General features: G+C 45.9%; 1 protein-coding gene across 2 annotated transcripts in view; it reads left to right on the top strand.

The window, feature by feature from the left end:
* The window catches only part of Foxp (forkhead box transcription factor P), a 440,616-nt gene that overhangs the window by 178,408 nt on the left and 238,200 nt on the right, over positions 1-24,008 (top strand). The window contains exon 2 of one of the 2 annotated variants that reach the window (XM_077690062.1): positions 19,100-19,135. The exons of the other annotated variant lie outside the window; for it this stretch is intronic. Within the exon in view, the coding sequence (XP_077546188.1) occupies positions 19,100-19,135 (36 nt within the window). The remainder of the gene's footprint in view (positions 1-19,099; positions 19,136-24,008) is intronic. 2 annotated transcript variants of the gene reach the window in all.

Below are 24,008 nucleotides of genomic sequence, written 5' to 3'. Positions count from 1 at the left end.
GCAGAATTGAAAATTGCTCAGGCCGCTCATTTCTTTAATAGCTGCCTCACAACTACAAGGCAATACATTCATAATTATTCACCCGTGCGTAGATTCGTCTTGTAAGAGCTCCCGGGCGTTTAGAACGAATGGAACATTTCTGTGTGCCTTGTTTGCGGCGTAACGCCAATGTTCTCGCGTCCTTACATTCGTGTAAGAAGTGCCCCTCTCTTTATCGAGTACAATGGGCGCTAACAACAATATTGCTCTGGATTTGGTCCTCAAATATGTCACCTCACATACGCGTATACATTCCTTCGGACGCCTCGTCCGCGACTTACAACTTGCACCCAGAGATGTACTTCGTCACTGTGCCTTAGGAAGAGCTTGGACAAACGTACAACGCCCCCAAATATCATTCCTTTACCGTCCATCTCTCTTCCACGCTGCCTTCACCAGAGAGAGAGAGAGAGAGAGAGAGAGAGAGAGAGAGAGAGAGAGAGAGAGAGAGAGAGAGAGAGAGAGAGAGAGAGAGAGAGAGAAACTTTATTTGCTCAGTGCTTCTTGAGTCACGATAGCCGGGCCCTCTAGTCCAGGGTTTCCGATTCTTACGAGAGCTTTCTGTTTGAATTTCGCGCCAAATCAAGCCGGCCGCACCACGCACGCTACGGGTCCCAATACACGCCCTCGTGTAAGCGTGTAAGGCGGGTACGAGGTACTCATAGACGCTTACTCGTTTAAAACGGCCGGGCTGCACAAAGCGCCGATAGTCGAAATCACAGCGAGTGCCCGTTCAGGTAAGGGGTCATCTGTCACCGTCGTAACCCGAGCGCCCCCCAGCGGCGCTTAACGGGACGCGGAAGTCCATCGGTTCAGCCACCGTGATGGGCCCAAGCTAATCGCTCTAATAGGGGAAATGATCGGTCGGCGAGCCAATCCAGCAATCACTCACAGGGACTTAGCCACGCCGCCGTTCGCTGTCGTTCGTTATTACTGTTTTGTTCGACAGCGCACTCCCCGCTCCACGCTGAGTTTTATTTTTAACCCTCGAACCAGGTGTTCTGCACCGCAAACTTTGTATTCCTAGCCTCACCTTTACCGGGCTTTATTTGTGAACGCTTACCTAAAATAAATAAGAAACTCATTTCTGTTTTAACAAGAAAAAGCTTAGGACACACCGTCCCGTCAACGCGAACTTGTTATTAATGTTTGTTTCAAACATTTTTCTTTTATGAACCTGCACTTTTGCGGAGCCTCAGCTGACATCTCCGCCCCTCCGCCGCCTTCAAAAACCAAAAGCGACGTGGTGTGAATACCTGATACTTGTTCGACGATGCGTGTATGTATACCCAAGGCACTTGTGCTCTAAACTGACGCCGATGAAACAAGGAAACAAATAAATCTGAAACTAAAAAAACCGATTTTTTATTATGTATGTTATCCTGATTTTTTTTTTCTCTCGGCGTTGTTCCTTCTCTCTCTCCAGTTCATCGCGTTTAACGTTTCCCGGTCACGTATCGGGAGCCCCAAGATATTGAAGAGTACGGTGCTCCGCTTCGCAGTGTGTACGCGCGATCACGCGCGCCTCTCCGATCGCCATGCCGAAATTGATGGCGCTCCTCTCGTTCGCGCGTAATCTCGAAGTTTCCGGTGCCGACGCGGGGTCTGTAACCCGCTGGGGTCTGTCTCTTCATTTTGAGGTTTTCTTTTTTAGTTTCATTTTTTCTGGTCACGTTCTTTGTTTGCATTTTAAAGCAGGTTTTGTCATTGAATTGCTCTATCTCTTAAGCTGCTGTGATCTCGCACTCATTAACATTCTGCAAAACACTAATAGTAATGGTGAACCTGAAAGCGTTTTGAGTTTCTTAATACTACTAACGCTTCGTCCGGGGTTTATTATGCCTTGAAACTGATAATTACAAGCGCAGGACTGAAGCAGAAAAGACAGAAGACATCTATTGTGACGGGCCTGAAGTGTGGGCGCGAAAGCGTGCGGTTACGGTGTGGTGCTGAGTTTGAGTGAGAATGCGACAGTTTCAGGTGTTTCGAGGCGTGTATTCTGTGAACGGCGTGGCGGGGCGCGGTGAATGGGTATAAAAACGTTTATTCGAGAGTAAAGCAAAGACAGGAAATGGGAAAGAGAACAAAAAGAGGGTGCTCTAAGGTCCCTGAAAGAACTTAGGGTGCTCGGCCGCGTGGCGCCACCCATCGCAAGGCAGACAGAGCGCACGCAGCGGTGACTGAGCCGCGGGAGATTCGAAAGACAATTTCCGAATTCGCGTAATCATTGGCCGCTTAGTGTGCTTGAGCTCTAATTTGGACAGATTTAGATCGATTCTGTTCGTCCTACCGGGTTTCGTTCGTTTTCGAGATCCTGTCGTACATTTTTCCCGCATTTCGTGAGTAGGTGAAGGCGCCCGCATTAGAAGGCGCCCGCGTCAGTCTGATAGCGTTTGTTTTGGGCGTGGCTGAAGACGGTGTCAGACGAGTCTAGTACGAGCACCAAGGATGAGAGAACAAACTTCACTGCGCAGGCGCAACGCTTGCTCGTGTAACGCTTTCTTTCTTCATTCTCCGCCGTAGTGTCATTGTCGGCGTTTTTGGTGCAGAACTTATAGTAGCATTTTTGCGCTTGAAATTTGGCGTTGGCTGTTAGTACTGCTTGCGATGTGTGACGTGATTGATATTCACGGAAAAATACGGCGTAGTTTGTGTTCGAGCAGGGGATGATCTACCCGCAGACAGCAAAAAGGCCACTGGGCTAGATCAGCTTACACTTCACAAGACGACGGATGAAGTGGTTTCAATCAATCAATCAATCAATCAATCAATCAATCAATCAATCAATCAATCAATCAATCAATCAATCAATCAATCAATCAATCAATCAATCAATCAATCAATCAATCAATCAATCAATAACGCGATCATATTACGTAATATAATTACACAAGCAAATAAACAATTAAGAGAATACTGATCAATCGTCTAATAAAGCAAGTGAAAACCATTCAGTCAACGAACAACTAAAGCAATTAATTTCATCCAATTTGAAAGTATTAACACGTCGCCGAACGCAGACGTCACCCTTGTGTGGTCGTCCGTCAGTATGTAGCCTTTTCTTCTAATCGAACGATGGATCAACGAACGCACCGCGCAGACGTGAACTAATTCGCACCCTTGACACTAACACAATTTCCTACACACACACAGAGAGAGAGAGAGAGAGAGAGAGAGAGAGAGAGAGAGAGAGAGAGAGAGAGAGAGAGAGAGAGAGAGAGAGAGAGAGAGAGAGAGAGAGAGAGAGAGAGAGAGAGAGAGACTTGAGCATCAGTTGAGGGTGCCGGTGACCTGGGCAGCTCGTTCAGGGAGTCATTGCTGGACCCCAGGATAGAACCCGATCTGCCTACAGCGACGCCTCCCAGGGCTCCGCAGAAGAGAGGTGGACGCCCACGCTGGGCATCTTTGATTATCAGTCACTGATTCACCGCGAACTGACCGACGCGCAATGCGGTATTCCTTTTGCACGTGCATTTTACGACGAGGCCAATTCTGGAACTCCTCGAAAACTATCCGCGATGAGTCTGGGACTGACAATGGAAGAGGCGCACAGAGTCGTTCGCCCCAAAACATTCGTCCTGCACCCCCGTACGAAAACGCCCTTAACCTACGGAGTCTGGGTGGCCGCTATACGGGGCACACACTCAGTCAAAAACTTGGTATAACGAACTGAACGGAACTGGAAAGTGACATCGTTATAAGTGACAATTCGTTAAGAGCTCGGTGTGTACTGCACTGCGGACCATGAACGTCTTCAAATAAAATGAGGTTTCAGATAAAGCGATTTTGTTATAATGAACGTTTGCTGTTGTGTGCGAACCGCCCTTGGCGCTCGAGCTTGAATTTCGCTCCAAACAAGATAGAGCTCTCAAAATAGATCAAACCAAAACGTGCACCCGTACACCTGTAACACGCTGACAAGATCAGCGGGATCGCGTGGCGACGGGGCGATGTAACGAGTTTGTTTTGCATCACCGAGGTCGCAGTAGGAGCGGGGCTAATCCGGAGCCAACTCGAATTCCGGCATTGGTCACGCTTTTGCTTTTCCTTTTGTCCTTGCCTCTCCCACCGCTGTTGCGTCACTTCGAAAGCGACCTGCAAATTTAGGGCGCGAACAGCCGGCAATAGCTGGTTTAAACCGACGCAGGAGCGTACGCTCCTCCCGGGCCGCCTTCGCTGACCTCGTGAACGTTTACGCTCGCGTAATACACTGAGCTATTTAACTCCTCCCAAAGTCGAATGGACGCGCATCTTTGCATCAATTGGCCACGGGTCTATAGCCAACGTATGTATTGCTCATACATACGGTGGCTCCCTATGTATGTATGCATGTATGTATGTGCGTATGCATGCATGTATGTATGTATGTATGTATGTATGTATGTATGTATGTATGTATGTATGTGTGTATGTATGTATGTGCGTGTGCATGTATGTATGTATGTATGTATGTATGTATGTATGTATGTATGTATGTATGTATGTATGTATGTATGTATGTATGTATGTATGTGCGTATGCATGTATGTGCGTATGTATGTATGTATGTGCGTATGCATGCATGTATGTATGTATGTATGTATGTATGTGCGTGTGCATGTATGTATGTATGTATGTATGTATGTATGTATGTATGTATGTATGTATGTATGTATGTATGTATGTATGTGCGTATGTATGTATGTATGTATGTGCGTATGTATCTATGTATGTGCGTATGCATGTATGTATGTATGTATGTATGTATGTATGTATGTATGTGCGTATGCATGTATGTATGTATGTATGTATGTAAGAAAAGAAAACTTCGAACAAGGTAGAAACCACGATTGTCGCCAACGTTTCAGCAGAGACTTGTCTCTCAACATTGCTGAGAAGATACCTTTTCAGGGGCACTATAAACCGTTTTATATCAAAATATATTTTTTTTATTTTTATGAATTTTTGTTATACTGGGCACCGGTTTTCGCGAGGGGTCCAAACCTTCTCCGGAGGAAGCGTGGCATGATACCAGCGGAGACTAGCGTCAGAGCCAGCTTTAAAACACCTTCGCTGTTAAAACAAAACATGCCGCTCCTGCGAGCGCACGTCCCCTTTGCAGTGAAGCCGACTTGCTCTTTCCTGGAACCTGTTACCGCGGAGCCGCAACTCAGCTCCGTGACGTCGGCATGTTTACCTCGTCGCCTCACCATACCATGGCACTTTGTTATTTTTCCGCTAGAGATCTAAAAAAAAAAAGACGTGTAGTTTGGATCGTCGCCTCCTGCTGTGGTATCTTGTTATTCCTCCGCTATAGACGTAACAAAAAATGGTTGCGGCTTAGCTCAGTCAACCTTGGATGTGCAAAGCAAAAGCTTCGCTAGTCTGGTTGAGTCTTGGTTTTGCATGGTTAACCTGGTATGTGGCTGTATTGCCGACAACGGCTCAAGGTCGTTCGGTCCCGTGCAACGCTCACACAAGGAGGCCCGGCCTCGCTTTCATTCTCGGCGAACGCGGCGTTCCTGTTTCACGGTGAACGGGGCGCAAGATGAGTCACATAGCCCGAGACGACCAAGCGGCGCATGCGTGGAAGACGGCGGGTTTGGTCGGCCGCAGATCAGCTGAGCGGCCGCTCCCGTAGCGGCCGCCGCCGCTAAGTCGCAGAACGACTTAAAACGGGGCCTTGTGCGCAGCGCCGACAGCGGACCCGGCAAATCACGCGATGCGCTTCGAGGGGTGTGTCGCAGGGGGTGTGTCTCCCGGTCAAAAGGTCACCTTGCGCATCCTCCACGAAACTGCTGGACGAAAGTAGCAAAGCGTTGCTTTAAAAAGAAACGAAAAGTCGAGTAATTTGGAGGCAGTAGACGTGGGCATGCTACGCAACAACGCTGCGACCACCGCTTCGGCTCATGCCACGAGCAGCTAGGGCAACTGAAAAAAAAAGTGAGTCATTATTTACGCGGAGACAACATGACAAGGACACTATAAATAGCAGATATGCTCGCAAAAACAGTGGGTATCGCACCGGGGCCGCAATGCGCGTCCCTCCGAATTTCGCATTTGTACTCCGGTACTCACGTTCAAGGATCTCTCTCTCACTCTCTCTCTTTCTCTCTCTTTCTCTCTCTCTCTCTCTGTGCGTGTGTGTGTGCTCGTGTGTGTGTGTGCGAAAGAAAGTACTTCTACCCTACCTTTATAAAATTTCTGGCCGTAAGTTGAATAGCTCCCTGAATTTTGTGGTTGTGAGACGACGCTTTGGCGGCGGCGTTCCTTTGCTGAGGAGTCCAGCCGGGGCGCTGGTACGGTGCAGTGGGGGATATGCACTGAGCTAGCATTAGGCCTCACGTCATCAAACGGTACCTGCAGTATGGAGTACAATGAGTTCGACGGTGCTTGGCACGTCCTTAAGCTTGACGTCAGGGCTTCCGAATAAGCGCGATTGTCCAAGGCTCCCAGTCGTAGTAACGGAGAGAAGACTAGAAATTCACAAAACCGGAAGAATGATGATGACGCTTTCACGCACACTTGAGCTACACAGGGGTAAATGACCCCTGCAACGCAATTCAACGTCGCCAAATAGTGAAACGTAACCGCAGATGTGTATTGTAGGACGTTTCGTGCAACGGCTAATTTAATCATAGTCTGTCGGTCAAGATTTTCAATCAATCAATCAATCAATCAATCAATCAATCAATCAATCAATCAATCAATCAATCAATCAATCAATCAATCAATCAATCAATCAATCAATCAGTTCGCAAGAATCAGAAGGGTCCCCCACAAGAAACCTGTGCACACACTCAACTCGCACAGTAATACACACCCGCATAGTAGCGCATACTAGTCGAGGTGTATTAGACAACGCTTTGTAAGGATCAGCTTTTTCTTCGTCTGACGCACACAAACCAAAGAGAACATGGAAGATGCATTTGGGCCCTCTTAGGAACGCAAAATGAGGCTTGCTTGCACACTAGCAACGAATCTGCACCAGGCACAAGCCAAATATGATTGATTGATTGATTGATTGATTGATTGATTGATTGATTGATTGATTGATTGATTGATTGATTGATTGATTGATTGATTGATTGATTGATTGATTGATTGAAGTTCTGTGGTTTTACAGTTTGCTGACCAGTTCTACGACACGTCTTCGTCACTGCATAAGTGGGACGCAACGCAAGGCACAGGTCACAGATTCTTGTGTCCTTTACGTCTCATACGTGTCAGCCAGTGAAAAAATTGTTTTGACACCGGCTTGCATGCCCAATAGGTCACCGCATTGTTCGCGAGCGCTAAAAAGCCGATGCCTGTACCATGGGCAGTAGAAAACGTCAGCAACTTTGTCGCTGTACCGAACACCGTCGTAAAAAAACACTATCCTGATCGCTCGCACGAGTGCGATGCTCCCGGTCGTAACTGTCAAGCTTGTTTTGCTGTAGCTCGTACTGTCGGCTTAAAAGTCGTTTTGTAGAGCTCTCATTCCGTTTATGTGGACCATGTTTGGCCGTACTCATCCGGTTCGTTGTGCAAGTCAACGGCATAGTTTTTAACACGAAATAATCCCATTGCTGGGTGGGTCAAAAAATACGGTTCCATGGCACACAGAAGGGAAACAAAATGGCCAATGACTCAAAGAATAAAAACACACAGGTCAAATAACGCTCTAATCAACTCCAAAATTCTCAGGGAAGCTTCTGTAAAGAAAGTTACGTAGTAAAGTTGAAAATATATTTGGGTCAATTTGGGCATCCGAGGGGATTCGAATGAGGGGGCTAAGGAATGTAAGGCGAGCATGCTTCCCTGCCGCCACTACAGCGTTTTCTTTCTTTTCCTTCCGTGGTATTTAATCCAAATTATAGAGAAACATTAAAGCAGCAACTATGTACAAATAATTGCGCTAAACGTATAAGGCGAAAAGGGTAATCTGGAATTTGGCGCACAAAATGTTGACAACAATTTTGAATTGTTGATAACAAAAGTTGGATAATTTATCTTTTAGGTTAAAGAAAAACAAAAACGCTAAGCGCAGTCACTAAGGCACCGTTAAAAAATGACAAAAAGACGAAGTGAACTTATAAAGTCTTGAAGTCAGTAAAAGGAAACGTATGCGCTCCGTCGCGATTGTGGACAGAGCGGTTCATAAAACGAGGAAAGTTTGGTCGCAGTGTACAACATGATTGTCTTTTTCCTCTGCTTTTCAAACTGAAAAAAAGAAGAAACTGGACCTGTACTTCGCGCTTTCCGCAGACCATGCCATCAAAAATGAGCTAACGTACCCTTGGGTCTTTCTTATACTTTAATGCACTTTCTATTTCACGAGTAAACAGCTTTGTGAACATGGGAAAAGCTTGACTCTACTTGGATAAGCGCCGGGGACAAACCTTAGCAAATTAAACGAAAAAAAGCACAAGTTGAACTAGCTTTCGGCAGAATGAGTTAGCGTCAGAAACATGTAGGAAGGAGAGTTCTTTGTGAGGCGAATTGAATGAAACAACGCAAGGTGTAATATCTGTTCAAGAAGTGCATAAATAAACAGGTTATCCACTTTTCTAAACATCAAACTATCCTTGGTGTGCCTTCAGATCTAAGACGTTCGCAAGTAAAGTGCGCATTTCGCCGAGAGTATCAAAAATACATTTTCGAAGTCAGGATATTCATATTGTAGAAAGATCGGTCCAAGTTTAAAAGAAATTTATATTCAATCCACTCTCCGCATGCGTATGTTAAAGAGGCCAAAGTTTTTTCGGGATCATGTTTAGAGTCGGTCTGACTCGGGCCGATATTTAAAAACATTTTGGTGGGCTCTCGCTTATTTTATTGAATTCTGTCCGGCTAGGGCCGTGTTCAGGCTCATATTTTAAAAAATTGTCGGGCTCGGGCAGTGCCCGGGCCGTGTCTCTTCCGGGCCAGGTGAGACCCGGCCTTGAAAATGCTGCCCGTGCAGTGTTATAGCTTAGGCGTACTGGAAATTTTCGCTACAGATGCAGATATACCTAAAAGCAAAAAACATGGATACCCATACTTGTGCAATCACTGCATCTTAAGGGCTGCTAAGGTGTTCTGGTAATTTTTGCTTCCACAGCAGGTAAACCTGAGAAAAATAAAATGTATTACATGCGGGATCCCACGAGACGTGAAATAGCTATAATTCGGGGCGAAATGCGAACGTCCCACGGGGCGTTGCGTTTACAAATGCACGACGCAAGGCTCGCTCCGCATACGCTAGGAGGGCAACTCGGGGAGTTTCCGGCACGTGGGATTCGACCAATCGTCGACATTTTAGCAAGGTACGTCGTTGCATATATTATCAAACAGCTTTAACTGCATCGGGAGGTGGCCAGGAAAAGAATGAGAAGGACATGCAAACAAGCAATCCACGAGTAACTATGCCAAAAAAAAAAAAAAAAAACAAGAAAACAGTCATCTACCAACGTCGCTGATCGGGAGCAAAAATAGCGAGCTTGCCGCGTTGGGCCGCACGAAAACAGTCAACACAGTTCCAATTTCACGCCCCCAAGGTCTCACTCTATCCCCTCTGCTTTTCACTCCGCGTAGACGCATCTTTTCGGTCTCTCGTCTGGTCTTAAACTGCGCGTCTACATCTGGAAAGACGATTACCGACCGCTGTGCATCTCTCAGACGTAGTCCAAATTGGATAAAACGCCCGCGAGTGCGAAATTTCGGCGCACATCGCAGGCATACTTGTGCGAGAAAATTTGACGTCCACCTGAAACACAGCCGTATGACTGGAAAGAAGAGCAATGTAGTTTTCTCAGAAACCTCTCAGTCGAAGAAAAAATTTTCGTGTCCCAGGATTAATTTCGGCAAACAATGGTACCGTGCAGGTACATTCGTTTGCTAAATTAATCTGTAACCGCTGCCTCACAGGACCGGTGTAGATAGAGGGTGAGTTGAGTCCTCATTTGAGCACACAAACTTCGTTCGAGTAGCATAAAAGGAAAACCGCATCGACTAACCAAAGCACGGTCACGGCGTAGCGTGAAAGACCCGCCGCCGACGAGAGGACGACGTAGTCGTACAAGATCGTCCTCCCCCTCCCTTCCCCCTCCCCTTCATTCTCAATTTTCTACAATTAAATGAACAAATAGAGTGAAGAACAAAAGCGGTGACAGACGAACGCGACGCGGTCGGCACGCGCGGCAGCCGAAATTGTAACGGCAAAAAGAAGATCGAAAAACGCCGAGAGAAGGACGGAAAGAGACAGAGAGGACGAGAGGAGAAGGAGGAGGAGGAGGACGTCGGCACGTGTCGTACCTGGACTCAACTCTTCCCCTGTTTACGCTGCGTTCGTATCATCCCCTTTTTCCGCATCGCTACATCCATAACTGTTATGGCTCCTCTCGCATCCTCCCTTTCTCTCCTCCGCTCTTCGCGTCTCTTCGGTGCTTGTTTTCACCGACGCATGTAACGTCCCTTGTCTACTGTCCCTCCTCTCTCCTCGCTCCACAACAAGCTTCCCCTCACCCTCTTTTGCAACTCTTTCTCTCTCTCTCCCGCTCACTCTCGCGCTCCGTTCACCATCCTTTTTGTCTTAAGTTCGCTCCCCTCTCCTGCAACTTACCTCTTCGCCTCTCCACCCTATTTCACCCGACCTATTTCGCTCTCGCATCTCCCCCCCCCCTTCTAATGTCTCCGCATCACTGCCTTCCCTTAATCGTGGTCAAGCTTTTTGGTTCATGTATGTTCTGGTCCCCGTTTTTGCATCTTTTACCTACTCTTACACAGCGTCCGCTACACGACTTGTACTCTTTATCAATTTCCTCCTCCTCCTCCTCCCCCTCCTTCTCATCCATCATTTTCCTATTCCTTAGGAAGATGAGGAGAGGAGTTGCCAAACTCCTCGCGGCGTTTCTCTTCGGTCGGCGTGTGTGCATCCCTCGCACAGCCGGTCCGTCTCGCCACAGGGTCGACCTTCTTCCGGGGCTTCCGCCCAAAAATACTACCTGAGGCGCGCTGTACGCTCGATGGGAGCAAACGGCTCGGCGGCCTACGAATCGTACGACAGCGCATGTTTGTTGTGACCTAACCTGTTTTCGCCACGTGCCGACGCGAGCCGCGCAGTCGCAGTTTCGTACACGGAGCGGCTGTGTCCCTTTGCGGGTGCACTGTGAGGGCGTTGTAGCTGCTCGTATCAAATACATAGCAGCGGGAAATCAGTTTCTGTAAAATTCGCTGCGGGCGGATGAAATCACATTTGTAATAAAATTGTTTGGAATGTCATTAATCGATTTGAATTAAATGGCTATTTTTTTGGGACGATGTATCATTTGAGGATGAGAGAGATTTGAAGATTGGTTCTACCGTTCGAAAAACGCACACAAAGAGATGTTTAAAATTGCGATATTTAAACGAAATTAAAAAAAAAAGCGTGGAACTGCTTTTGTTGTTTTTTCGTTTATTTAATAGCCTCAAGGCTTAGTACACACTAAGCGGGTCCGATCTATATCCAGGAAACTAGATTGGCCTCCCGGATATAGTCCAGCAAGGAACGGTAGGCAGGACCATGGAGCCACCGATGGTAATGCGTGTCTGGCTGCAAATTTAGGCCTGCTGCCATCAAACATTTGGGCTTGCGACGATATCTTTAAAGCGTTATTTCTCACATCTATTGATTCAACTTGCTGCGTAGTTATCTGCAGTATTTTTGTATTAAGCATCAAAAGCAGACAGAAAAACATTGTAGCGAGAAAACATTTATGTTTCTCAAGTAGTTTTTGACTTCAGCGAAACTTAGTATGCGTAAGGACAAATTCACTGTCAAGATAAAAATAGGATATTTGTTTGAAATGCCCTGAGATAGAAATTTCAAAACTATTTCATGTATACTTCGCGTCAGATGATGAGGCATTGTAAAATTGTAAAATTTCCATTCTAATTTTCTTAAGGCTTCACCACATTTTTAGCATTTTCCAGAAGCACACAAATGTGAAGCTAAAAATTCTACTACCACGAATAACGATATTTATTCTTCTGGATGCAGTATATATATATATATATATATATATATATATATATATATATATATATATATATATATATATATATATATATATATTCCTAAAATTGGGTCAGTTGTTCCCGAAAACATTTTCGTTGCAAAACGAGTCTGGTTCCAGGCAATTATTGTTTTGTAAATAAAACTCAATGTGAGAGTCGCTTGTCGAAAAATGAAAGATAAAACTCCGAAATTTGAATTTGCCATTGTTTGGTGTGTTCATACGACACTAAATATTCAACGCTATTTACCCTGGTTACCCAGTGAAATAACGCTTCTTTGCAATATCCACTCCCGAAAGCTGCCCATGCTATTGGCGTCTCTATTAAATTCGTGGTGTTAGTCACGCCAAATCAGCCAGATATGCCGGGATATGGAAAAAAATTTGATCTATGCACTGAGCCAGATTATATGAAATTTATACTTCGATATTAGGAATTCTAGCTAATATACAGAATAAAAGGGCCAGTCGGCTCTGTACACAGAAATAACTTCCCTTTCCCTTCCGTGTGAAAATGCAAAAGCTCATGCGAAATTCTTGTGGAAATTTTAAGTACTGCTTCACTACGCGGTCCCGGGATATAAGCCTGACACGTATTGGAGTTCACAAAACTGGAGCGTTTCAACAGAGGGAGCGCGACAGAAACCAGGGCTATGAAGCGAGGATGACGAGTGGTCATAATTCGCATCGTTGTACTCTGTCGTCGCTCGCACGGATAACCTGGTAATAAAATTCAGCATGCCACTTACGTTGGGCACGCGGGGTATACAATTTTAGCGCCATGATTTTGTAAGCGTGCTCCTCAGGCCTAATTTAAACGGGCCGAGAAGATAGAATACAACATTGGTTCAATAAAAAAGGTGATTTTGTGCCGATAACACTGATACAAATTTTATGGCAAACTTCGAGCAGATAATCGAGTGTTGAGGAAAAAACTGATGAATCAGGGGCGACTCCAGAGCCACTTTTCGGCGACACTTTTCTCTGACGTCACAGAATCTTGTTGTGCGGTTGGAGTCCGCCGACATAAGGTGCGCAGCCAAGAAACATGACTGGGCGGTTGTAGTAGAGACATTTTTTTTTTACCTGAACTGGTTGCACCGGTGCAAGTAGTGAAGCGTATGTTCATTTCTTTTACACTAATTGATAACCCCGGTAGCACTCGACACTGTTCTGTACGACACTGCACTAACCTGCACCAGTTCAGGTAAAAAAAATGCCCCCAGTGTGGTCTCTCGTTTTGTTTGATTGCATCACTTGAGTATGAACGTGAAATTAAAAAAAAAAAAAAAAAACAAGGACTATGTTTTTAGTGCTGTCCCATGATACGACACTGCCGCCCATGCTACGTCAGTGTGGCGCGAAATTTGAAAGTTTGTAAACATTTCTCGCCAATTTTTCGCTTCTAAAAACGCCTTTCGAGGCTGTAATGGAGCCGAGTGAGTTAGCAAAGGCTAGTTCTTTCAAACAGAAGAAAGTTGTATACGGTCTTCACGGCCCCTTTAAGACGGCCAACCCCTCCGTGAAAGCGCTCGCTCGCCAACGCCTTGACACGTGCCGGCTACCTCCGTATAGCTGTTTTTGGTCTCTGAATGTTTTCAACATGGAAGAGCGCGCGCAGCGAACGGATTTTTGTCCCATTTTCCCCGAGTGGCGTGTTCTTGGAATGTTTCGATTGGCGAGTGTTTCGGGCTTGAGTATAATTACATTCACAGCAAGGTCTAGCGCGGGATCACCGAATTTCGCCGGGCTCACCTGTTAGTGTTATTAATTATTTTCTCCTTCAAGGGTTCAACTGAGCGCCGGTAGAAAGCTGTTGCTCGTTCTGGGGGGTTTTAAAGCGGAGCTTTATTCGCCTTTTTTTCCGACATTTTGAGGGGCTGATGCTGCGGCTGTTCCCTGGTAGAATGTGCCGCTAGCGCCCGGCGCCTCCTCCTCGCCTGCCGCTCCGATGGCGCGAGTTGACCTCCCACTTCTTTTGCAAAACCACACGGGGCGCGCTGATTTCCGAAGAACCGAAGAGCATGTAAACGCGCGCCATCAAAATTGCTCGAAATATTTAACGGACCCCTTCCCACCGGAAACAAGGGCGCACGCGAAACTTGACCTCAGTAAAAATGAAAACGACCAAAATGAAAACGCAATGACTGCAAAACGAAAACGAAAACACTTTTGCCGAAATCAAAGTGCAATCGCCGAAATTTAAACGCTAAACCATCGATCGACCAAAACGAAACCCTTCAATTTCGCTGTGCTTTTACCCGAGCGCGAATGTGTGGCATACGTTATTGTAGACCATTCTTCCGCCATCATCGGGAGCGTTCACGTTCTTCAATGGCTGCCCGCACTTTCTCGGAGCGAACCTCTCGCGGCCTACCCATGCCGCACGAGAAGGCGAACTGCCCGACGAGAGCGAACGACCGCACGTATGACGTGGCGTATGCGAGCGACGACGCTGATTGGCTCCCATTGTGGCGTGATATAGCGCGACCCTTGTGCGCACGCGCCGCCGCCAGCTGCAAACGGCGAGCGAAAGCTGCGCCCGAAGATCACGAAAATTCCCCGCATTTCCCCGAGGGGAAGAATGTGAAAGTGCGAATGCACGAGTTGAATTTGCGCGGTTCGGTAATGTTCGCGAAAGAGAGATCACACACACACACACACACAACTACAAAGAAAGAAAGATGCATTTATGCACAGACACCTATTTGTGTTGACGTTGTACTTGATTGCTAGAGCGGATCTCAGATTTGAAATTTCGTGTCAGTACTCCTTTAAGCAGGTGCATTAGCCCTTCTCACGCCCGATTCCTGGCCAATCCCCCACGTGGGTATGTGCCATGTCAGCGGCCAGGCAGCGCGCGCCCATCTCCCCCCGTTGCCAAGGAAGGCGAGGAGATTCCTGGCCAATCCCCCACGTGGGTATGTGCCATGCATTCGCACGAGCGCGGACATCGCCGGTGGACGCAGATTCAGGGTCGCTTAAGAAGTGCATTCGCACTTAATCAATCAATAAGCTACAACATGGCACAGTCAACACTTCATCTTTGGCCAATACCCTCTAGTTGGTACGTGCCAAGCATTTCAGGCCATCATCATCATCATCATAATCATCGTCATTAGAGCACGCGGATTAAGTTGGCTCTGCCGCAAGGCGTTCTGGCGTCCGCCACTACCGACAATGCAAATTAGTCAATGCAAGCTTCCCTTGAAAACGTTCCCGCAGTGTCCAGGACATCCAGGGTGCGGGTGGGTCAGTGTGGAGAGGGAAAGACAATTCTACTCTGGGCAAGATCCTGTTGACGATGCTGATAATTCTGAGAAAGGAAGTTCTGTACACCCGATGATTTACGAAGGCACCCTCCAATCTGGGTATCAGCGCTCTCTAAGCGGAAAAATGTATTAATGCATCAAGGAAGCACTCTTCTATTGTTTATTCCTCGAATGACCCTCACACGGCGCGGGCGAAGAAAAACGAACAGAAGAAAGTGGCATAACGAAAGATTTATTAAAGCGTCACACTAATTGCTGCTTAGGGAGGGGAAATAATGAGGAGCGGAAAAAACAGGAAAAAAAACTCTTTTTGCTGAGAAGCCGAACCATAAGGAAACAAGCGAAAGACATACTATAACTCACACATTACAACGCACACTACAGCACTATTCCCTGTACTTTTTTTTTCATAGTTCCCCAGCGAAATCAAGCCTCGTACAAAAGCAAGACGAAGTCAAAGAAAAAGAGGGCCGCGGGCAGTGTGAATGAACAAAAATGTTTGCTTGTTTCGTTTATCTTGAGTTGCCCCTACCTTCTGGTTCTCCAAGGGCTCATGGTATTTTTTGTGTGCCTCTCATTAGGTTTTGCTTCCTCTGTTAGTTCTTATAAAAGACACTCACGCATCTGCTCGCTTTAAGACGCGGTCCAAACACTCATTAAAACCAATGGGCAAGGATATAATCCTTAAGAACAAAAGAAACAAGAAAATGAGAACAGGAAAGGGATGTCGGGGAGCTGGATTTATCGTTGAACAGGAGGCGCTCTCTTGTATAAACTGCGCCTGCGCAGTTGCTGCACACGCTCGCATTCCCAGACGCCAACGACCAAAACAAAAATTATATATATAAATATATATATATATATATATATATATATATATATATATATATATATATATATATATATATATATATATATATATATATATATATATATATATATATATATATATCAAAAGAGCATACGTGCAGAAATCATTTATTTTCTTTTGGACTGGCTTCAACGAGGCCGGCAATATTGAATTTATTAATACGCGCACAATTTTAAGACCTTCGAATTAAGCAGCGCTCAAGCGATGCTGCCGATCGCCAAAAACAAGAAACGGGCGCAAAAATGTAAACAAACAAAATGAAAGAAAAGGGACAGTCAAGCAAGAATGGCCAGACACTGTAAAGGCCAGCGGAATGGGGCAGATGTTTTGACCGGCCGGTGTGTCTGTGTGGGCTTTTGCAGTTTTGGTTTTTGTCGCCTGGACAGATGGTAATCACTTTTAAGGCCGCCATCGCATTATGTGTCCCCGTTAATGGAAATTCAAAAAAAAAATAAAAGATCGCCGTACAAACGCACACGCCTGACGGAAACTCGCGCTTCATTATTTGTTTCTTACATATTAGAAAAAAGACGCACACGCACAACCTCATAAAATTTTGAGCGGTATAAGCTTCGCGCTAACTTGTTTCACGCCACGAATTAAATGCAAAAAAAAAAATGAAGACAGGCGCCTCGTTTTCGCTTGCTTCTTCTTTCAAGAATACACCCCGTGTTGACCTTTGTTAACACCCTTGTCAGCAGCTTTCGGCAAACACTGCCCAGCCAGCATTTCCCTTCTTTCGTTTTTTTCTTTCCTGGCGTTGCTTTTGGTTCGTTTTTTTTTTTCGCATTCTGTTACAGCCGTGAACCAGCGGGCTCATTAAACATCCCCGCAGGGGGACAGTGCGTGGTGTGTGCATGTACTGAGGGTTAGCCCGGAAACGAGACCGTTTATCAATTCGAATCAGGCGCGCTTTTGCTGTCCACCCTGCAATGCGAAAATCGTGCCATCGGGTTTGCGTATTAAGAGCAGATGTAACTGTTCGGGGATGTGGAAGAAAATAAAACGGTTTTCGATCGATGGTTGCATAGAATACCGTGCTTGCGGAAGTTGAAATGAGGCGCGAAAGCACCAATATGATTTAATCCGACCGACGGTAGGTAATCCGGGGAAACAATATATATATATATATATATATATATATATATATATATATATATATATATATATATATATATATATATATATATATATATATATATATATATATATATATATATATATATATATATATATATATATATATATATATATATATATGCACACATTTTAGAGACGTGGTAATGGAAACTCAGATAATTCAAACAAAATTCTGACGTCACTGCGAGTTTGAGGTAGCGCGAGTTCACTGTACGCGTATGTATGTATATATATATATATATATATATATATATATATATATATATATGTATATATAATTACAAATGCGATTATTGTAGGGAATTTCGTACCTGAAAATGAGTCATACAATACAAAAAAATGAAATCACAGTGAAACAGTAAATTAGAAAACAGCACAGTGGGGAGGATGGATGGCTATTACGTGCTTGCTAGCTAACGAAGTCATCAATGGCAGCCTGAAAATTATTTGCAGTAACCACGTCACTGGGGAGCGCATTGAAGTTATCAATTCCATTTGGAAAAAACATATTTGTATACATTAATTCGGCACTGATACGGCATAATTTTTCTTGGTTTATCCCGTCTCGGAGTCACGTGATGACGCTCCTTTAAATAGATGCTTTTATTAATTCCTGTCTTATTACTAAAAATGTTATGAAGAAATGTTATCCTTAATATCTTTCTACGCGCTACCAGTGCCTTCCATCCGAGGTTATCAACAGTAGTTATACTCGTAACCCTAAAATCAAAATTTGCTGTAACAAATCGGGTTGCACGTTTCTGGACGCGCTCTAACTTGTCTATATTTGATTTAGTGAACGGATGCCATGCTTGGCAAGAGAGAAAGAGGAAGCATATTCAAGGATCGGCTAATGTTAGTCATGTACAGCGTTTCCTTTAACTCTGCACGGGAATGCTTGAGGTTTCTCTGAAAATAATACAGCAGACGGGACGCATTTGCCGCAGCTGTGTCTACGTGCACAGACGATTTCGAAGTTGTAGAAAAAGTAACACCAAGATATCTAATCTTATCACATGTCTGCAGATGAGTTTCATATAGGGTGTGTGAAGTTGCTAGCTTATTTTTATTATTTCTGAATTGTACATGGAAGCCCTTCTTTGTATTCAAGGATATTTTCCATCGGCCACACCACTAGGGACAGTGCCGAGGTCTGTCGGCAAGATTTGCGCATCATTAACACTCATAACTGGAAGATATAACACACAGTCGTGTGCGTATATTCTAACGGATCCCATAATATCAGCCGGAAAGTCATTTATAAAGATAATAAATAACAAGGGGGTCAGTAGTGACCCTTGTGGTACGCCTGGTAACACTGCAGCGCGTCAGGATGACATATTGTTCGCGCATGGGTAGGTAGTCTTTGATGCAGCCGAGTAAGCGCTCTGGGATTGCTACACTTTGATTTTCGATCCCTATGGTGTCTTTTTCCCCTTCTTTTTCTAGCGCTTATGACAGTATTTCGCGTTTATGGTGAACACTGGCCCCTGTGTATCGTTTGAGAGATCCATCTGCTAAGTTGCGGAGAGAGAGTCACCGCAGGATGTACCCAGCAACATTTTAGAATTAATTGCTTACAAGTATTTTATTTTTTAACCACATTTCCTTAAGTAATTCAGTATTGAAAAGCAAAAAAAAAACAGCTTAATGCATGCAAAATATCATTCACATAAAACGTTTGCAGTAGGTTATGAATATAAGTTGCCACTCTCTGAAATAACTGAGTAATCTTCTTTGCCGTTTACTAAATGACGTCATTTCTTCTGTTTTTACAGGTGAGTGCGGCTCCTGGCGTTCAAGTGGCCAGTCAAGTATGTATTCATGCTTAGACGGACTTCTAGTTGGGCGAGTTGGTGCGCCTTAACAAAAAGTGTTAACTGCGGGAACTACAAACGATCACGAAGAGAGCGGGAGACAGGGACAGGCGCACTCCTTGTGTTTTATTTGTAGTTACCGCTGTTTGTTACCGTTAAGCCATTTATGCATTACTGTTTTTTTAGAAAAGTTAAAATCCAATTTCCGCTTTTACGCGCCGAAGCAGCTGAGCTAGTCTACGAGCCACTTTGTCGTAGAAGTGCTACTAATCAACTTAAACAACGCGAAGATCCCCAACCTTGGCTGAAAGCCCATAAAAAAGGGCCATTTTGCAGCGGAGCTGTTCTAGGGCTCGGCTTGACGACAGTCTGTCCTGCTTTAGTGTTACGCTGCCTCCGGAGCAGGTTTCTCCGCCTCGCAAAAACCAGTTACCAGTGTAGAAGAAAATCATAAAGCATAAAAAAAAATATCCTAAAGCCTCCATATTTTGATATGAAGGGCGGTATGGCCCCCCGTAACAAATGTCTTTTCTGTAATGCACTCGTGCCGGAGGTGAAACCGACTTTATAAAAAATTGGTGTCCGCTTTTGTTATTGTAAGCTGGCTTTCCCGCATTGCATATTGCGCAGTGAAGCATGGACATTTGCGGAGGGGCTAGTGTTACAAAAACTGGCTCTAACCCAAGGTTTATTTAAAATATCCAGAAAAAAGAATATGACAATTACCCGCTAAGGCGACTCTAACATTACGCACAAGAAGGAAGCAGAAGCTACACGGAATCTTCGTAAGGACAACCCAAAGCTCCGCTGTTTCAGCCGATTTCATAACTGTGTGGCACTGGGTTTATTTTTTGTTTTGTTTTTCGCTTCGCTAGGAAAACCAGCCGCCGTGACCGAGAGTCGAACCCGCGCTGTCATGTTCAGCCACGCGATGCCTTAGCCATTAACGTTCACAGTGGCGGGTGACACCAGTGTACCCATCCGAACGCTGACGTGCCTTTGCCGAACACAGCGCAAACAGCGAGAACTTCATCGCAGCTAAAGGACGTTTTAGGACCAGCGGCTTGTCCCAAACGGGGTTTGCGCGCTACAAAAGCTCTGATAGAGTACCTCCAACACACAGGTCTAGACCAGTCGCTGTGACTAACTCGCCGTTTCTGTGCGCATCAAGTTCTTGAACAACATCGCCATCATCTTCATCACGTCCTCAACTGGCGTAGCAAGTTAGGCATTTTAGCCCGGCTAACATCGCCAAATTTCATTAAAGATCTCTCTCTCTCTCTCTCTCTCTCTCTCTCTCTCTCTCTCTCTCTCTCTCTCTCTCTCTCTCTCTCTCTCTCTCTCTCTCTCTCTCTCTCTCTCTCTCTCTCTCTCTCTCTCTCTCTCTCTCTCTCTCTCTCTCACTGCAGCGGTCGCCGTTAATGAAAGTAACGTATTATTCCCGAGTGTATTATTACCGAGCAAAGTTCGGTCGTTGCCAGTGAATACGCGTCGTGAAATATTGTTCGAATACCATAACCAGCATCGCTGTCAAACCTAAAAGTATATACGCACAACGAAACGCTCGCGCAACATTATCGACTGTCCGAATTCACGTCCAAAGAACAGGACGGTGCATCGGGGGCAACACCCCTCTTTTTAAAATGGACATAAGTTAAACGCCAGCTAGCAAATTTTAGAGAGACTTCGTGACAGGCGCACAATGCCGGACACAAATCATCCCACCTCCACGCTTACAACAAGTCTGTCATCTGGAGAATGTAAGTTGGAGACACACAAAATATGTAATAGGCTCATAAACGAACAGAAAAAAGAGCAACTGCTTCTATTCATTCTCGCCAGTCAGCGGCCAAAACATCCGGTTCAGTGGGGCGTCATGTCCTCCCCAAACCAAGCCGCGGCTTTCTTCCCGCGCGACGGACCAAACACGACACTCCCTAATCCCTGTGCGGTGCCGAATTTGCTCCCGCTTTCCCTAACACACTGCGTCAAACAGCCGGTCGAACCGTGGCCGCGTTATCACTCAACCACTGACGGCATCCCCGGAGTGGCGACTCGGGTGGTCGTTTCGATTCCTCCAAAGCAGTGCACTGGTAGACGATGGTCCATCGCGGGGAAGTAGATGAAAAAAAGGGAAGAAAAGAATACAATGCGCGAACAAAAAGATCCCTAAAATCTAAAGCTCAACGAAATAAAAGTTCGCGGTGCATTTTTGGGAAGCAAATAGGAGGTTCGGGGAGATTGGTGGATACGCAGGGGGATGCAGGGAGCCGTGCAGTTCTATTCTGGGCTCAAGCTCCCGTTTCCCTGGTGGCAAATGCGGGCTTCCCGTTTTGGGGAGTTCTTTTTTCAAGGTCATTTGTTTGTCTAAAACTGTCGCTGGGCTGAAACGAGGGGTCAGGCAAAGCGCGGGTGGATATTTTTGGGGAGTTTGGGGAAACAAAGACATAGAGGAAGACAAGCCTGATATTTCTGCGGACGGGGGTGTGGGTACGGTTCACTAGGGGAGGAAGAAGAATGTCGCGTCGGAGCGAGCAATAGTGAAAAAAAAAGGAGCGTGGGCATGCGTGTGTACAATTCTGCCGGGAAAATGCAGCAGCAGAAAAGAAATCCCTAAAAACGTCCCTAAAATGCTCTCGGGAGCGGTTCGAACATTGACGCCTGACCAGAGGAGCCAAAAAACCTGCAAATGGGATGTCCAGTGTTGCCCGCGGAATGTCCTTTCTGAAGCATGGGAAAAATGGAGATAAAACTGGAGATTGGGGAGTCGGGGATGCAGCGAGTGAGTTCGCTTGTGCGGTCAGCGAAGTCTAATGGGTGAAATTGATGACCGGTGTCTCGTTGCGAGTCTCGTGCGCCGTTAGACGGTGTGGCTTGCAAAAGGTAGGGGATATTCAGTTTGTCCATTGTCTGCTTAGCCCTAACGCCTATCTCGGGCTCTCCCCACCCGTCCCGACTGGTTCCCCCGGCTCCCCGTTTCTTGATTCTCGTTTTTGGGCTTTCCTTGGATCATTTCTTTCAGGTTTTCTTTTTTGGGGATGTGTGGTTTCTTTACTTAAAACTTCAAAATGCAATAAATATTTTTAGTTTTTTAGTAGGCCTGTTTTTGTAGTTTCGCAAATTGCTCCCCAACACTTCGCACATGAGAAGCGTGGGCCTCTGTGGCACGCATTTCTCCAGCCCAACTATGGCGATATTGAAGAGTGTAAGGCTCAGCACCCCACCCCGAGGAACAGCTCGGGTCACCTGTTGTAGGGATGAGTCGCCGCTGTCCGTAGACATGTACGTCTGTACGTCTTGCTCCCGCCAGTATGCTAATTTAAAAAATTTAGTAAGGCTGGAAGAAAGTGCCACTTCATCTCAGTTGTCTACGTTCCGCAAAAAGGGAAAATTAGTTTAGCTGCATAGCTCCACTGTTACTTCGTTTTTCTTTTTTTTTTCTTGCTGGTGGGGTAAGAAAATTATTTTCCTAGCGTTTCCAAATTCCAAATTTCCGTATTTTACTCGCCGAAGCTACAACTGGGCTCTGAACCACGCTGTAGTGGGGACCTCCAATTACTTTTGGCCACCTGGGGTTGTTTAATCTGAGCCGAAATATCTACCCGCAGGCGTTTTTGGTTTTCGCCTCCGCGTTAAAAACGGCCCCCAAGGCCGGGTTCGAGCCCGCGTGGAACATGCAGCGTGCAGCCTGGGATGACGTATCACGTTATGACGCGCCGCTATCTTCCATCGATCCCAACTGCAAATTCAAAATGCCGCCAGGACTCTCGAACGGGTAGAGGCAATTCTACATTGCATCCGGTTGAATGTCGCATACACGCGCACCTTCCTGTTTAAGATGAAACGAGCTACGTCGCCACTTTGCCCCACGCTGTGATGTGCGAGAAACCTTCCAGAACCTGCTCTGGGAATGTGTTCGATTGAGTGTTCAAAGAGTGTGCCTCGGAATGTCTTTAGGACTGCCGCTTTCCGTGGACATTAGGCTAAAGGACGTTTTAGGACCATGGTCTTGTCCCAAACAGGCTTTACGGGCTACAAATACTTGCAACACATAGATAGAGTACCTGCAACACACAGGTCTAGACCAGTCGCTGTGAATAACTCGCCGTGTCTGTGCGCATCAAGTTCTTGAACATCATCTCCATCATCTTCATCACGTCATCAACTCGCGCAGTCGCGCAGCAAGTTCAGCGTTTTAGCCCGGCTAACAACGCCAGACTTCATAAAGATTGTTCTCTCTCTCTCTCTCTCTCTCTCTCTCTCTCTCTCTGGCTCGATTCCGAGCAGGGAAAGCGGTGGTTATCTTTCTGAAGCCTCTGTTTCGGTGCGGTACACCGCATTTCACGTTAGCGACGGTGACAAGCCGGGCCCCTAAAGTTCTCTGCACTTACAACATAGGCAGACACTTCCTAGCAGGAATGGAATCGTCGAATGAACTGTCGAATTAAAGCTCTGGTGCACATACCTAAAAGCCGGCTTCACAACTACGCAGCCACGCAGTGCTGGGAAGAAATCCTGCATACACTTAATAGTCGGCTTCACAACTACGCAGACACGCAGTGCCAAGAAGACATCCTGCATACACCTAAAAGTCGGCGTCACAACTACGCAGGCACGCAGTGCTGGGACGACATTTTTTTAAGTTGCCACATCACCAGTTCGGTAGTACCGGAGTAGGAACACCCACATGCATTGCTAGGTGGAATTTTTTCCAGGCGCCACATACCAGTCTTGTACCAAAGTATATAATTGGTGGCGTATCCGCTCGTTTGCTGGAAATGTCGAAAGGCGACATTCTTCTGACGCCCTGCCCCGTAACTGCCTCTCTTCTCTCCTTCGCCCATCTTTGGCGTTCTTCCTCTGCCTTTCA

The sequence above is a fragment of the Haemaphysalis longicornis genome, unplaced genomic scaffold (assembly GCF_048455015.1).
Source record: "Haemaphysalis longicornis isolate Haplotype H1 unplaced genomic scaffold, Haemaphysalis longicornis Haplotype H1 scaffold_10, whole genome shotgun sequence".
Classification (NCBI taxonomy): Eukaryota; Metazoa; Arthropoda; class Arachnida; order Ixodida; family Ixodidae; genus Haemaphysalis; species Haemaphysalis longicornis.
The sequence above is the reverse complement of the archived record's forward strand: the minus strand, read 5'-3'. Positions and strand labels throughout refer to the sequence as shown.